Source organism: Gobio gobio (genome assembly GCF_949357685.1).
Source record: "Gobio gobio genome assembly, chromosome: 10".
Classification (NCBI taxonomy): Eukaryota; Metazoa; Chordata; class Actinopteri; order Cypriniformes; family Gobionidae; genus Gobio; species Gobio gobio.
The window spans coordinates 53,539,351-53,557,007 of record NC_137116.1 but is presented as its reverse complement, the minus strand read 5'-3'; the positions used below and the strand labels follow the sequence as shown (position 1 = coordinate 53,557,007).

Below are 17,657 nucleotides of genomic sequence, written 5' to 3'. Positions count from 1 at the left end.
GAACTGGAGCGCGTCTCAAATAAACCGAAACTCAGCAGCTACTGCCTCACAAACATGAGAAATATGTGTATATAAAGCTTGAAATGTCCGCTTTTAAACGTAACGAAAAGAAAATAGTCCAGCAATGCGACTGTTCAATAGTGGCAACGATATGCGTCCGTTCATTCACTCTTGTCAAAGACGCTGACGTCAGACGGTGGACGCAAGTGTGTCATGTAAAGTTCTTTAGTGCGCTCGCATAATTGCAATGTGAAACCAAACCAAAACTAACCGAATGTATCAAATGTATCAAAACATGAACATGGTTCGGACGTTGGTGCAGACTCTCAGGTGTGAAAACGCCCTTAGTCTGACTTTAAAGTGTTCATCTGGGTGTCAGGGATGATGCACACCTTTTTAGATTTAAGATATTTAATCAAATAAACCGTCTAATCATATGAAAATATGGATATGGATTTCACTAGGATACTGTATTGGCTAGATTTTAATGCTTCATAGCTGAATTAACACTGTTGAGAATTTTGCTCGAGAATATATTTACAGAGATAATAATACAAAAACTGTTAGCAACTGTTAGTGTTTCTCTGTCTAGATTAGAGCTTTACACATAACCTTATCAGAGCTAAATAGGCCTATTTGATGACCTGTCATGGTAAACAATTTTAATGTAGACTTGATTTGAGTGTGTACAGTGCTCATTTACATATAGACAAAAACAAATTTCCCAACAACAACATTTTGGCCAGTGAAGATTCAGAGTGGCTAGTTTTTTGGAAAACCACTAGCCACTGTGGCTGGTGAGCAAAAAAGTTAATGTCAAGCCCTGATGACAACTCTTAAACCGTTTATGTTTTTGGACTCATTTTAAACTCAAAATTCAACTCCAATTATTGTGAAATGGATCCATGTGCAAATTTGTTGTTGATGACAGCTAAGTTCTTCATAACTACATTCTTTCACAACTCAATGCTTGTGTAAAACACTTAATACAGTGGCTATAATAAAACACCATAACAAATAATAAAATGTCATCACAACGGTCAAGTTAGAGACATCAGAGCTGTCATTAATTTCAGAACATATTTTCAACGTTAATGGAGTCAGAAAGTTGTCAGTAATTATGATAATTTCAGCAGAAGATCGCCATCAACAATGTAATTTAATCAAAGAAATTTTAATTATTTGAAATATTAATTCTAATGTTTATTAGATTATTAAATGTGTTCATTATCGTATTTAATGTTAGATTATCTCATTGCCTGTTTTCATAGGATCCTGATATTTTGGGCAATGAGAGGTCAATGGTGGCGTCTAATGTGATGTACTCAAACGCCTCTGGACTCGGGGCTCAGGTGAGACTTTCTACATTATCCTCATTTATTTGACTTTGATCCTTGATTCTGGAATTAGTTTCTTAATTAGCCTTAAAGGTGCACTATGTAACTTTTCCGTCCGCTATTCAAAACAAAGCCGTAGTTTGATGACGGCACGTTTGAGCGCAGAATCTTGGGTCATGTGGTCTTCAGCTCACAGCCGGTGGGAAAGAATCGGGACAGGACTCGGGCAGAAATCATGTTGATGGATGTGATTATTAACGTTACTGTAGTGAAGCAGAGCAGGACGAGTGTTGTGGAGCTGAGGAACCGCTGGAGCGATTGTTAATAGTCAAGTCAACTATATTTATATAGTGCTTTTAACAATGCAGATTGTGTCAAAGCAGCTTCACAGTGTTAAACAGGAAAATAATGCAACAGAATTTTATTCAGCCGTTCTGGAGAAAACGGTTGTGTCATCAGTTCATTTCAATTATCATACAGTGACAATGTGGGCTTTAGATCAGAAATGTAGTTTGTATGGTTAATTTAGTTTAATAATTAGATTTATTTGGATATTTAGTTGAAAAATGTAGTGTCCCTAACTGAGCACGGCAAGCCAGAGGCGACTGTAAGTTAATAAGATTAATAATTAATAAGATGAACGCAACACACGCCTCGCGAGCAGCGGGACTTTTATTATGTTTTATAAAAAATATAAAAATGACTACAATTAATTTTATTGTATTTTTATAAATTACTTTATATAACATTAATGTAAAAAAAAAAAATCCTAATGTCTTTTTATGCTGTAGTGGCTAAACATCCCATAATTAACATTAGGTAGATAGGTAGCACATCAGCTTGGTGTCTTTTGCCAACTTAGCACAACCCTGTTTGTAGTGATTCCCACTTCTAATATAACACTGATTTCTCTGATTGGTGAATCTTGCTTCAGATTTATGGGTCGATCACTAGGACTTTGACCAATTAAACTAGGGCTGTCAAAAGATTAATCACGATTAATCGCATCCAAAATAAAAGTTTGTGTTTACATAATATATGTGTGTGTACTCTGTTAATTAGGGCTGGGACGGTATGGATTTTTTCTTACCGCGGTTGAAAAGCAAGAAATTCCCGCGGTTCAGCGGTAAACCGCTTTAAAGGGCTCCCGCTCGACTTTCGCGCACAGCCGCACACACACACACACCAGCGCAGGCAATTGAACATAATAAGGAACATGTGTATTTTACATTTATTTTTTCACGTTTAGAACTGGAACAATTAGAACAGAAATGGAATGATATCTGAAAAAAAAAGTGCTGGCAAAACGAAATCTAGACTAGACCATGGTTTACATCCCAGCCTTCATATTTTGCTGAGAGAGCAGATCAGATCCCGACTGACAGATCTGAAGATGGAACAGCATAAACAAAGACAAACAAACACATTTTTATTTATCGGTATTGATCAGTAATATATATTTATTTGTTTATTTATTTCCAATATTTTTAATTTCAGATTACAGTCGTCGTCATCAAACAATCACTTAAACTATAATGACTTTCGCGCACACCCACCCATATAATATAATATATTATTTATATTTATAGTATTTATATTTTTATATTACATATTTTTAAATATTCAGGCTATTAATTTACATTTACAATTTACATCTTGTGTGCGCTTTTGTCTCAGTGGTTAATGAAGACTAACGAAGGCTCAAGGCTATTTAATAGGGATGAAACGGTATGGAAATTTAACATCATGATTATAGTGACCCAAATTATCACGGTTATCAATATTATCACGGTTTTGTTCAAACGAAATGAAAGTGTTCAAAAAGAACAGATGCACTCACTTAAAACATTTCAACAAGTTTTATATTTGAAATTCAACAAACAACAAATAACTAAAGCAGCTCTAAGCACTTTTTTAAGCTAGATTCTGTGGGATTTCCTTCCTTAATGGGCGTCATCAATAGCAACGCATAACACATAAATAATAATAATTTGTCGTAAATATAATCTCTAATATTATCACTGTAAATATATTCCCAAGCAATATTCTCATCAGTGTTCTATCAGACACATTTAAATCTAGCATATTTTGTGTTAGAGCCCAAACAGTATCCTAGTGAAATAATGCATATCCATATTTCCATATGATTTGACAGTTTATTTTATTAAATATCAAAAGGTGTGTATCATACCTGACACCTAGATGAACACATTACAGTCTTTTTATGACTGTCATTCTCTTCAAATGCTATTGAAGTTTGAAATGTGTATAACGTTACCAATGTTGTGTGTAACTTTACAGACGGTCCCTAAATTCGTTATGCCAGTCATTTCAGATGCGCTGTGGCTCTGCTGTGTTTTTTTTAAACCATTTTCGCTGCTGAAATAGAACAAAAACAGTCAACCTCTGTATGATGAGAGAATCTCCTGCGTACAGCACACGTTTATCTCTGCTTTGAGGGCAGATTTCAGCGTGTGAGAGCGGCGCGCGCTCTGAACAAAACTCCGCTAATCTGAACGCCTTTGATTATGAGATATTGCATTCATAAACTCAATAGAAGCACGTGTAAGTGCTTATAATGCGCAACGCGATTATAACAGATGGCTTTTGAGAAGACCATTATAAGTTCAACAGCCAGAGTGGCTAGTGTGCAGCCGAAATAACGTTACACTCGCAAATGGCGGTTGTTAATGTCAAGCCCTGATTATTATCCCTTAAATGTCACCCTAGTCTTGTCTGAATTTGTTCGTTCGCTTCACGTTATTATTTGCCAGATGTAGTTTTGGTATTGAGGTCAAAGTCCACTTGCCTTGCGTTCGTAGTTTTGAAGTGTTTCCCCTATTAAAGCGACTTTCTTCTGGCATGTTTGCAGACAGGATGACCATCTGCGATTAAGTTTCCCTCAGGACTTTTGTAAAAGCCAAAATATGACCACGCCTCAGATTTGGTCCTTTTAGAAGGCAGAACAATCCCCCGAGTGCTGTCACTGCTTTCTGCCATTTCTCCTCATTCAGAAAACAGCGGTGCGCCAGACTGACGCTGACTGGACAAGATTTACCACGAGTTTTCACAACCGTGATAATCACACGCGGTTTTAATGATAATAAAATTTTATACAATATTACTAACCGTCACTAAATTTTATCGTGGTTTATCGTGAAACCGGTAATCGTTTCATCCCTACTATTTAATTTAACAAAGTGTAGTCACTCGCTGCTCACACTACCTTGATTGTATATTATGCTACTTTTATTATTTATATTTATTTTTTATATTTTATAACATTTACATATATTATTTTACGTATCTCGTGTGGTGTGCGCTTTTGTCTCAGTGGTTCAAGGCTATTTAACGAATACTTTTTAGGCTAATGATTGTACATACATACATACATACATACATACATACATACATACATACATACATACATACATACATACATACATATATATATATATATATATATATATATATATATATATATATATAATGTTTATTTATATAATGTTATTTATATTACATAAATAATTATATAGGCTATATATAAATATATAATTATTTATATTTGTTATTTATATTACATAAATCATTTTTACATATTATATTATTATATTAGGCATATTTTACATATTTATATTAATTTATATATAGGCTATATGCCTCTCGTGTGCGCTTTTGTCTCAGTGGTGCTATTTAACGAAGGCTATTTAATTTAACAAAGTGTCACTGCTCACACTAGCCTACTGTGATTGTATATTACTTATTATATATATTTATATTATATATGTTTACATATTCATATTAATTTATATATCTCGTGTGCGCTTTTGTCTCAGTGGTTCAAATATTTAACGAAGGCTATTTAATTTAACAAAGTGTCGCACACTACTGTGATTGTAAGCCTGCCAGACGGATATCTTTTTCGATAGCCTTTTAATGAAATTGGAATTTCAGAATCACATAGCCAACTTATATTTAATTGCCTACAATAGATTATTTATTGATTATATTGAATGAAATTTCGCAGGCACAGCTTATTTGTAGTCAATCTTTCCCAAACAGAGTTGGAAGAGAGTTAAAACTTACCAGTACTAAGGCAGGTCCAGCTCAGTTTGTTCTTTCTGAAGCCGTGTTTTTTGTTTTTTTTTCGCCAGCTATGGGAGAAATCGGTCACCAGCGGTCGACGCAAACCCATGCGTTCTTCTTCTGCTTTCATGACTTCTATCTCCCTACCCGCTATTGTCGGCTGCGCAACCATGTGAGAGAATTGTGTTAAGCACGTGCAATTAAAACGTGCACGTCCTGCTTATGCGCCTGTATTTTATGCTTTAGTAAAATGAAATGCAAATTATAGGCTAAAAGACATTACACAGGTACAAATAGAATGTTATAATGGAACATTGCGCTCCCCAACTCGCGAAAGGTCGGATTTGCTCCATCTTTTGATTAAGTTTTGTTTAGAAAACCTTGAATCCATATAAGACACACGTCATTAGACACAATCCATGTCATTAGAATCAATGAATCCATGGAATTAGACACAACGTGCACACATGTGCAGGCCAATGTTTTTTTTTTTTTTTTTTGCGGTGATGGCGGTGACAATCTCAGACCCGCGGTAGGCGTCACGTGACCGCGGTAATGCGGTAACCGGCCCAGCCCTACTGTTAATTATTATTTATATATAAATACACACACATTCATGTATATATTTAAAGGTCCCATGGCATGGCATTTTTCTATTATTTTATAATGTTTCCTGAGGTGTACTTGTATTGTTAGTATGATTTTTACATCATAAAATGTCATAATTTAGAAATAAAAGGCATTTTTTCTATACTGCTGTTTGCCCTGTGGCTGAATGCCCTGCTTCAAGAGGCGTGTCTGCTGTGAGACTTCAGTAAAAACGCCCACTGTTGTGATTGGCTGACATCTTTGCATTTGATATGAGCGGAGGGGGCGTGGTTTAACGAGGCACGAGCAGCTGCCAGAGAGACGGATGGACCTGTGTTCACTTCACATCGGTTCTGTCAGTCTCAGTTCAGTGAACTGTTTTAGTTACAGCATATACTTCAGGTTATTAGTCTATTTCTAGTCGGAGGGACTGTCACTCATGTCAGAAAGTTAGTAACTTTAGTAAATTATGGATCAGCGCTGACTGGAGACGCGAACCGTTTCGAACGATTCAGTCCGATTTCGTGAACTGATTCGGTTCACTAAAAAGAACCGGTTCAAAAGAAAGATCGTTCGCGAACCGGACATCACTAATGTACCAGAGACTGAGCTCAGCGATTGCTAACAAAGTTATTTATAGTAACTACTGAGTTATGAGAGCGCTGTCAGTCAGCGCAAGTTTATTGTGTTTGTATCTGAGAGTTCTGAATAAACACGAGTCCCAGTCACACCGAGTCCGTCTTCATCATTATTACCAACTTTGTAACACATGCAATGTACCATTACAGCTGTCGAGATGAACGAGTTATGAGTAAGTGTTGATAATACCATTATTTCTAGATATGTTCCTATCATATGAAAAGCGTCAGTGACGCGTATTGAGTACACAGCGCAAACAAAGACAACAGCTGTAATCGAATGTAATCCAGTTTATTGTGGGGCTAGGCTGGCTAGCCTGAATATGCTCACGCTTACCCCCCTTCTGCTTAATCTCGCGCCGCGTTTGGCGCCTCCGCTGTGGGCCAGATGCAGTACTGGGGGTCGGGGATGTTGAAGGCCGACCGGTCAGTGCAGCCCGAGCTTCGGCGTGTGTGAGGTTTATCTCTAAAGAGATGTGAGTCTGCCGATGTTGAGCAGAAACGACTGTATGCACATTTTAGAACAGATAGACGCGACGAAGACGTACAAAAACACTGACTCACAAGATAGAAAACACGAAAACACTGTTCTGTCGGGAGAGAGAGAAGCCGCAGCGTGTGCACGAATAATAAATAATTAGCTACACATCAGAAATCACTGATCACAGATCAGAAGTAACTGAAAAAAGACTTCTGTTTTCATTTGTACATCCAAACACTGAGAAACTGCCAGCGTTCACTCGTTCACAAGCCATGATCTCGCGAGCGTTTGCATGGGCGTGGCAGATTCTCTGGGCGGAGGAAAGGGAGGAAACCGTTCCTGCTTGGACGTCAAACCAGGAGGCTTCAGGATTGGCTCGTCTGGCCTGTCATTTTCTCAAAGGCAGAGAAAGACAGCCAGAACTCGGGTTTACACCGATCAACATTTCTATCCACTTGGGGACAATATTCAGGCTAGGGGAACTCATATTAATGTTGAAAAACCTCATAAAATGAAAATTTCATGCCATGGGACCTTTAAGAAATATTTGCATGTATATACTGTGTATACATTTATATAATCCATAATATATATAAATATAAATGTTTTATATATATAAAAAAAAATTTTTTCTTAAATATTTACATGCTTGTGTGTGTATTTATATATAAATAATAATTAACAGAGTACACACACATATATTATGTAAACACAAACTTTTATTTTGAATGCGATTAATCGCGATTAATCTTTTGACAGCCCTATATTAAACATGTTTTTTTTTTTGGGTTCTTCAATTTGCAACATCCAATTCTAGATGTTGCAAATGTTGATGGCCACTGTTTGTTTTGTCTGCATGTTTGACAGGGATTATACTACAACATGTCGGGAATGCCGGTGGCGTCTCATATGCTTGGATCAGTGCCTCTGAGTAACAACAATCCGGCGCCGCTGGGTGAGGTCATCGGCTCTTTGCCAATGGGGGATGATGGGACTCAGAACGGTTTTCTTCAGATTGAGATGGTGAGAGTGGGGTCACCACCATCACATTTCACAGAAGAACCACAGAGCACAGAACAACATGTGTCAGAAGCTCAACTGGAGGCCACGCCGGTGGTGAGTCTCCCTGGACCGCTGTCTTTAAGATTTATGTGTTAGAAAGAAGGCTCTTACGTGCACCAACACTGCGTTTATTTCATCCTAAATAGCATAAACACAATATTGTTATTATGACAATTTAAAATAGGTTTCAATTTGAATACATTTTAAAATGTAATTTATTCCTGTGATCATTACTCCAGTCTTCAGTGTCACATGATCCTTCGGAAATCCTTTTAATGCTGATTTACATTATCAATGTATGAACCAGTTGTGCTGCTTCAAATTTTTAAGGAAACCATGATGCATTATTTTCTATGATTCTTTGATGAATAGTTATTATTATTAATGTCTTACTTTTGATCAATTGAATGCATTCTTGCGGAATAAAAAATAAATAATAATTAAATAAAAGTGTTATTTAAAAATGTGTGTATACACCGATTAGGCATAACATTATGACAGGTGAAGTGAATAACACTGATGATCTCTTCATCACCTGTTAGTGGGTGGGATATATTAGGCAGCAAGTGAACATTTTGTCCTCAAAGTTGATGTGTTAGAAGCAGGAAAAATGGCAAGTGTAAGGATTTGACCGAGTTTTGACAGATGAGGTCGTTAAAATTACTCCGTTATGACCGTTTGATTATAAAGTATATTTGAGACTATAGAGCAGGGGTCTTCAACTAAAATTGCTTGAGGTCCAGTAAATGAACCCTCCTCACCGGCCGAGGTCCGGACAATTATATACCTGAAAACAATCATTTATGTTTATTGCCAGACTAAAGAAATTACAAACATAGGCAATCCTTCACAAAATTTATCTAATTTATTTGTTGTTTTGTTATGTCCTTTAAGTTGCTTTGGTACAAAATATCTCAATTCAACCAGTAACCATGTCTGACAGAAATATGATGAACTAAAAATGCCTTCATCTCTAAATCTGCACTGAAAATACATTCAGTTCAACATCACTAGCAAATAAAGTGCTTTTTCCTGCTGAACTGAGATAAATAATAACAATCAATGAACGGACCTGGCCATCAGAAAATCTGAAATCTCATAACACATTTTATGTTCATTCACATGTATAGTCTCTACTTCACTAAATGTATCTAATATTGAACACTGCTCTCTTCTGTGCTTCAAATTGCACTGGTAAAATATCATTAGCAATATCATTCAGAAACAAACCAGTGTTGTAAAAACTAAAAAGTACAAGAAACATTTTATTTAATGATTCCACTTTTGACAACCGCAACAGAATCAGAGCAAATGAGACACACAGGCCTCGAACCGGAAATGGGATTTTTTTTTTTCCCCCACCCATTCATCACGTAAAACTCGGTTTTCAGCGTCAACTTTCCTAATTTTCGAAAATGCCATTGTTTTTGCGCGCCACTTTCTGCTCTGATGGTGCGTTCACACCGGACGCGAATGAAGCGTTTCGCGCAAGTGATTTAAGTCAATGCAAAGACGGATTCGGACCGGAGTCCGCTAGTTGGCGACCCCTGCTATAGACTATATAGATCTGGCTGTGTAAGATTATAGTTTAAATGAACCCCCTTTCTTTGCATAATGCTCTTTCGGCATTATCCTGAACATTGTATAAGCATTAATTTCATGCGTCATAGAACCGAAGCGGAAACGTCACCTCCATCCGGCAAAAACATCCAGAGTCCTTCACATAAGACTCGTCTACAGGCGTTTTATTTAGAATTTGAATTATTCAGCATGAAACCTTCAGCGCAGTCAGAGATTTCACTTTATTGTGCTACTTTATCTGTATCTGATTCAGAACGAGCAGAAATCTGTGAGAAATATAACGACCCAAAGACAAAAGAACTGATACAAAAGCTGTTGTAGTAGGAGCAATAATCTTATGGACAGCACTGTGTCGTATGCCATAGCTGTCCTGTGCACAAGAAAACTCGTGTTCGTGTCTCAGCTCAAGGTTCAGGGTTATTTGTTTATTAATGACGGTCATCAGTAGCGGTGCAACGGATCACAAAACTCACGGTTCGGATCGCACTACGGATCATGAGTCACGGATCGGATCAGAATAAAAGGGGAAGGAGACTATTTTTATTTGCTTTCCATTTATTACATGAAAACTTTTGGTGTTAACATAACCTATATACATGCAAATTGCAAAACAGACAATAGACTATGTTAAAATAACAAACATTTTAAATTAAAACTTACGCTTTTCTTTCGTTTTTAAATCTTTTTACAAGAAATCCTGCAGGTCATAAAGAACTTTGTTTTTCCGCCTCCAAGAAAGGACAGGTGCTCTCCATTATTTCTCCTTGTTTACTTAAAGGCCGTTTTCCTTGCTTTACTCGAGACAAAAAGCCATGTGTTGACTTTAAAACCGAGTAGATGTTACATTATATGCAACTGTGGTGGAATTACTAGATTTCCGCATCGATACATGTTTGTTTTAATGCGGATGCGCTGTCACTTTAATTCAGCGCCAGCACATCAAACAATAGACAGGGTTCCCACTCGTCCTGGAAAACACATGGAAAATTTTAGAAAATGTTAAATGTCCTAGAAAATCTTGTTGTTGTCTGGGAAAATTCTTTAAAAAAAAGTTATTTCTTTAGCCGAGTATAAAGAGTTTATCGCTGGCCCAAACAATTAGCGCTAGTTGCAGAAAGCACATGTTCAGGAATGCTGAGTAGTATTTTGAATAATGACGTTTAGTCTTGTGTTGCCACTTGCAGCCGTTAGCTAATGCTAATGCTAATGCTATAACTGCTCAGTGAATGTTAACTCGTAAGCTGCTCCCTAATCACATCATTTTGATATAAAGTCACATTTGTGTGTTATGAAGTCAGAATTGCAAGATATAGTCAGAATTGCGTGATATAAACTCGCAATTTTGACCTTTTCTGACTTTTTTGCGCAGTTGCGAGTTTATATCTTGCACTTCTGACTTCTTTTCTCAGAATTGTGAGATCTAAACTGCCATTTGAAGTCATAAAGTCAAATTCTGAGGGAAAAAAAATTGCGACAATTTTCGCGTTTATATCACAAATATGTAAACTCGCAATTGCGAGAAAGTCAGAATAGCGAGATAAAAAGTCACAATTACCTTTTCTTTCTATTCTGTGGTGTAAACAAGCTTCCATAGTCATAATGTATGATTAAGAGCTCATATTGAAAAATGCTGGATTGTTAAGTAATGGCAATAAACTGGACGGCTTTTAAAGACTTAGAAAGCAATATTTGGCATGATCCTTGTCTTTTATTCCCGCCGTAGTAAAATTGAAAATGTCCTGGAAAAGTACTGGAAAATGGTTGCTGAAAAAGCGTGGGAACCCTGAATAGACTCTGTATTCACATCTGTATGGTCACACGCTCCTGGAACTCACTGACGGACCGAAGCTGCGTGCAGTGAAAGCTGTATCCGTTAAAAAGGGTACGGAAAAAATACGCACTACAAACGGAGTGTGTGAAACGGGCGTCACAGGTGCCATGCTCGATGTATGCGCCACTTTCATACGGCTTTCTCGTGCCACAGTGCCTACATACTGTTACAGTTTTGTCCACACCCTTCTTCCGTCATCATTATATTTTACGGGGAAGCCAAAATGCTCCCAAACACGCGATTTGAATGATGCGGGAGGCTTTTCAAGTTCTTCTACTTCTCCGCTAGCCACTGTTGAATGATTAACACGCCCTGTTCACGTGAACACATGTGTTTCTCTGAAACTCGCATCGAGTTTAAAGGAACGAGATCACTTGAGCAATATCGGCAGAAAAACTGTCTTTTAAGGCCTGTTCACACCGGGACGATTTTCGCGCGCGTTTATCGCCGACGTTTAACGCCTCGTGACTAAACAATGGGCGCCAATGTGAGTGTTCACACCGACGCGTAAAACGCCAGGCGTAAAAGCGTCATTTTAAAAAAAACGCCTCGGGTTCGTTTTTTTATTTTGACGCGGCGCGTTAAAAACTGGCCGACCAATGAGATCAGTGCTTTTGTTCACGTGCCTGGAGCTGCTGAAGTGACAGTAAAACACGACTTGGTGGCGCTCAAGCACAAAATCGGTCTTGCCGAGCACACATTGATACGACGAAGAAGTAGTAAGTAGACAAAGAAGAAGATGGGCTGCTAATGCTGCTTGCCAGTTAGCAAAAAGTGTATGAATGGTTTTGCCATAGACATAATATATCTGTGGTTTTGGCAAGCACGTAAATACTGTCTCTCCTCTTCTTCTGTGTGACAAGCGAGTGTCAGAAGCGTAAGTGCCGCAGCACCACCTTGTGTACCGGGAGCGCATCTACTGAATGTGCACGTTCACTCGGCGCATCGCCAGTGGAAATCGCTTGGGTGTGAACACTCAAGACGCGCCGAAAAACGTCACGAAAAAAACGCTGGCGATAAGCGCGTGCGATATTCGTCCCAGTGTGTACAGGCCTTTAGTCTGCGATCGCTAAACAATTAAGATTAATCCACAAGTTTAAAAAAAAAAGCTCAATAAATCCGTGGGTCGTGATCCGTACGGATCAACTGCGATCCGTTACACCCCTAGTCATCAGCGACTAGTCGACTCGACTTTCATCACATAAATGTCGACTTGAAAAAATGGGAAGTCGTTCAACCCCTACTAACAACCATGTCAATGTCACATCTGCTTTTGTAGATCACTCAGATCTTCAGTCTGGCGGGAGCCGAGAGCGACTGCGACCGAGATCAAGGCCTGATGGAGCTGTTCACTTCCCTTGGCCAGATTGTGCTGCCCGCTCACTGGGTGTGCGTCATGGCCAAAGGCCCCGTCCTCCAGCTCCTGCAGTGCTCCAAGCTCTCCACAATGGCCGACACCATCCTCCAGATCGAGAAGGGCTTCTTCTACCAGGTCAGCGTTCAGAACCAGCCTCTCCTGCTCATGCACGCCGTCTACTCGCGCCACCCCACCTGCCTGGAGACGGTCGATGAAGTGGTGGCGCTCTTGCTTGACCTGGAAGGGCTGGGCGTGTGTCAGGGCTACCAGAGCCTCGACATGGGCTCGCCCTGGGAGCCCAGGATGTGCGTTCGAGCGGCTCTGTGCGATTTGCTCATTTCCAAGGATGAAGAACATTGTGTGAAATGCACGCAGCCTGTGGAGGGGTGATTTATCTTCCACGAGAATTTACTGTAGTTTTCGAACAACCACAAGTCGTTCGGAAAAATCTTCCACCAGTTTGTAAGCTTATAGTGCAGTCAGAGCTTTTTTTTAAACTACGGAGCGCCACACATGACATGCGGATTATATATATTATTAAGAATTAATTGGGAACATTTATGTGAATTTTATGAATTCATTCACTCATTTTAGTTCAATCGCGGCTGTGAAAAAAGAATTCATTCCCATGATTTATTCATGAATTCCCTTGTTTTAGTTAATTGTGGCCATGTTGAACTAATTCCTCGTTTTGATTTAACTAAAACAATGAACTGATTATTACAATGCGGCTATTATTTTGAAAATTGGGGAACGAATGCACACGATTTACTTTAAAACTAGGGAATGGAGTAAAACGTGATGGCTTATTAAAGGAACACGCCACTTTTTTTAAAACAATAGCCTCATTTTCCGACAACTCCTAGAGTTAAACAGTTGAGTTTTACCGTTTTTGAATCCATTAAGCCGATCTCCGGGTCTGGCGGTAGCACTTTTAGCATAGCTTAGCATAGATCATTGAATCTGATTAGACCGTTAGCATCTCGCTCAAATAATGACCAAAGAGTTTCGATATTTTTCCTATTTAAAACTTGACTCTTCTTTAGTTACATCGTGTACTGAGACCGACAGAAAATGAAAAGTTGTGATTTTCTAGGCCGATATGTCTAGGATCTATACTCTCATTCCTGCGTAATAATCAAGAGTGAGCCGTCCCATGAGTGGAGCGGCGCAATGATATTACACAGCACCTGAAAATAGGCTAACTTCCGTCAACATGACAATCTGCTTACACAGGGAGCGCTAGGACTATTTTATAGGAAAAATATCGAAACTCTTCGGTCATTTTTGAGCGAGATGCTAACGGTCTAATCAGATTCAATGATCTATGCTAAGCTATGCTAAAAGTGCCACCGCCAGACCCGGAGATCGGCTGAATGGATTTAAAAACGGTAAAACTCAACTGTTTAAAGGGATAGTTCACCCAAAAATGCAAATTCTGTCATCATTTACTCACCCCCAAGTTGTTCCAAACCTGTATGAGTTTCTTTGTTCTGTTGAACACAAAAGAAGATATTTAGAAGAATGTTTTGTAACCAAGCAGATGAGCAACCATTAACTACCATTGTAGGGAAAAAAATACTATGGTAGTCAATGGTTGCTCTATCGGTTTTGTTACAAACATTCTTCTAAATATCTTCTTTTGTGTTCTGCAGAACAAAGAAACTCATACGGGTTTGGAAAAACTTGAGGGCGAGTAAATGATGACAGAATTTGCATTTTTGGGTGAACTATCCCTTTAACTCTAGGGGAGTTGGAAAATGAGCCTATTTTCAAAAATAGTGGCGTGTTCCTTTAAGTCTTAGGAACAAATTGTTCATTCGTGGCCATGATATACATGTCATGTGCGGGGCTCTGTACCAACCTCACGTCATCGTCCCAATGAACATCCAAAATGGTGCTGCTTTTTTTGCTTTATTTTCAGACGTGGAAGTCAGTGACGTGGCAAAAAATGTTCCATTGGAAAAAAAACACTGAATCCCTTCTTTCCGTCGCTCTCCAGTTCTCATATAAACTACCTCTCGATCATTTTATGGACCAATTTCAACCTTGAACTTCCCAGGTGCCCTTATTCAGGCTGAGCTGTTTGGTGAACGTGTTTATTGTCGTACAATGAAAAGAGTTTTATTAACTGCCTTTGTTGTGGTACATTTGGGGTTGTATGTTCAAACCTAAACTCTTTAAACACATTTTTAAACCAAAATCACTCAACCTTTAGTCTGCTTGTTATTGATACCTTACACTGTATTTAATTTGTACCCCAAAGCAAGCATACTATCTTTCACGGTGTGTTTTTACGTCATTTTTTGAGCGTTTTATGCAAAGAAAGATGCGCTCGGGTCTTTTTTTGTCCTGTTGTTAATCACACCTGCTTTCTGTGACTGAATTGTGTTATGCATGATAAAGTGCGTCTAATGGCAAAACGCAGTGCATCTGTGTGCATTTCTGCTGTTGTGTGTATTAATCCCAGCCCAGTGTAGACGTCCGACCGGAGAAGGCCTGGTGAGCGCCATCTTTCATTACACTGATTGGCCTTTATACGGTTCATGCATATTTTAAATCGTCCTGAGAGATGTTAAATCAATGCAGATAAAATTAGACCTTGTTTTTTAGTTTAGTGCAACGTTTTGTGTTTTCCATTCCTGAATGATTTCATTAAAATATCAGAAGCATAATTGAAATTTACCCCTGGAGATGTGTACAAAATAAGCTGTAAAATACGTAATTGTCTGAAATTATTTATAAATAGAGGATGTAAGCTAGAGGTGTTTCTGAGAGCATCTCTGTATTGTAAATCTTGCCCTTTTGGTCTGTTTAACCACAGAGTTCAGTTTTTGAAACACTGTAAAGTAAGATTTTTATGAAGGGTGGGTAAAAAATAAAGTTTTTTTTTCTATTGTATAGTCTCTGGTATTTTTTTTATCATCTGAAGTGTAAAGCAGGGGGTTTCATAAGGGGAAATGTATGGAGAAAATGTTTTTTCAAGTGATGACTCGCGATTAATGAAATGTTTTGATGTAATACTTAATCAAATTTACGTTTAATTTTGTAAACACACACATACTTATATATTTGGGGGTTATATGACAAAAGAATATTTCCCTTATATTGTATGGGGGGGAAGTACCCGGATGAGCTACCACTACCGGCGATATTTTGAAGCGTTTATAATATGAACACTTTACTAGAGGGTTAATGAATGACAGTAACGCAACTGACCGTAGACTGAGTGTGATTTTCCTATAATTGCGAGATTCTAGCTTGTAAAAACTGTTCACGTTGTCGTAAGAGCTCGTAGGAAGGCTGAAGCGTTACGGTTGTACCACGTGACCACGTCACCTCAGAGAAAATGGCAGCGCTTTCAGCAGTAAATAAGCAGTTATTTCGTAATATTAGTCTAATTAACTTTTGCCAATGTACATTATTTTTCAAAAGTAATGTGAACATAAACAAAACACATGTAATGACATCCTAAATAAATAAAAGTGTAATCATAACGCATTTGCGTAACACTTAAATGTTACTTCTATTGTGTTTTTACTTCTTCTTAGTACTTAAATTACATTTTACTTAGATTAAATTACACAGCATTTTTTCACGCTGGTTCTGGACGTGAACAGCTCCGAACACAACGTCACGTGTTGTCATCATAGACCGTAAAAAGGTTGTGATCAGGGGCACGTTCAAAGCTCAAACCGGTGCGCAACGTTTTGCTACGGTTTCCGGTTAAACGTCATGTTTCCTGGAAACGGTGTGCAACGGGTTTGAGATGCGTTTTATTATATATATATAATCAACATGATGATGTATTTATTTATATATTTTGCTTCATTGCAAGGAAAGTTTATTTATATACCAAATTTCATATATGGTAATTGCTTGACATAAAGTGAGAAAGAAAATACAAGCTATTAAAAAAGTAAGAACTAGAGATAAAATTATTTAAATTAGAATTGATTACCAGGAGATACAAAAGTAAAATAAATGTGATTGTGGTGTTGTCATTTATTCTGGATGGCAAGGGCAGTGATTGCATGTATTTTGCAGTATTAAACACGTATTTATATCGATTTTATCAGGCTCCGAAAATTCCTCAAAAAGAACAAAAAGAATGGCCTTCTCGGCTGCCATATTTACAACTCTTGCGTCAACAGAACAGGGTGTTCAACGCTGCACCGTTTCCGTTTAAAAAACGTTTTGCAACGTTTTGTTGGGGCTGAACCATAGACCGTAAAAAAATACGCAGCCCAAGATTCCGGTAAATACCATAGGTCACATGACAGAAACAACATGGCGGATGTACTACGTCCGAATTTCATTCATGCTACCCATATTTATCATAGACATTATATTTATACTATATAGTAACGGCCACGATGTGAGTTAAAATTCAAATGTAGTACCTACTTATGCGATCTCGGACGCATCGAATATCTTCTGTACAGCTCGTTTTGGAATGATATTTACTGTGAAAAGCGATACATTTAACCCTCTGGTGCTGCTTTACTTAAAGGTCCCATGGCATGAAATTTTCATTTTATGAGGTATTTCAACATTAATATGAGTTCCCCTAGCCTGAATATTGTCCCCAAGTGGATAGAAATGTTGATCGGGGTAAAACCGAGTTCTGGCTGTCTCTCTCTGCCTTTGAGAAAATGACAGGCCCGACTAGCCAATCCTGAAGCCTCCTGGTTTG

General features: G+C 38.2%; 1 protein-coding gene across 2 annotated transcripts in view; it reads left to right on the top strand.

Moving 5' to 3' along the window:
- The window catches only part of mbd1a (methyl-CpG binding domain protein 1a), a 47,781-nt gene extending 31,920 nt beyond the window's left edge, over window positions 1-15,861 (top strand). For both annotated transcript variants that reach the window (XM_079828021.1, XM_079828020.1), the window contains 4 exons: window positions 1,272-1,352; window positions 7,998-8,246; window positions 12,884-13,759; window positions 14,744-15,861. In XM_079828021.1, the coding sequence (XP_079684147.1) occupies window positions 1,272-1,352; window positions 7,998-8,246; window positions 12,884-13,351 (798 nt within the window). In that variant the 3' untranslated portion in view covers window positions 13,352-13,759; window positions 14,744-15,861. The remainder of the gene's footprint in view (window positions 1-1,271; window positions 1,353-7,997; window positions 8,247-12,883; window positions 13,760-14,743) is intronic.
- The last annotated feature ends 1,796 nt before the right edge of the window (window positions 15,862-17,657 follow it).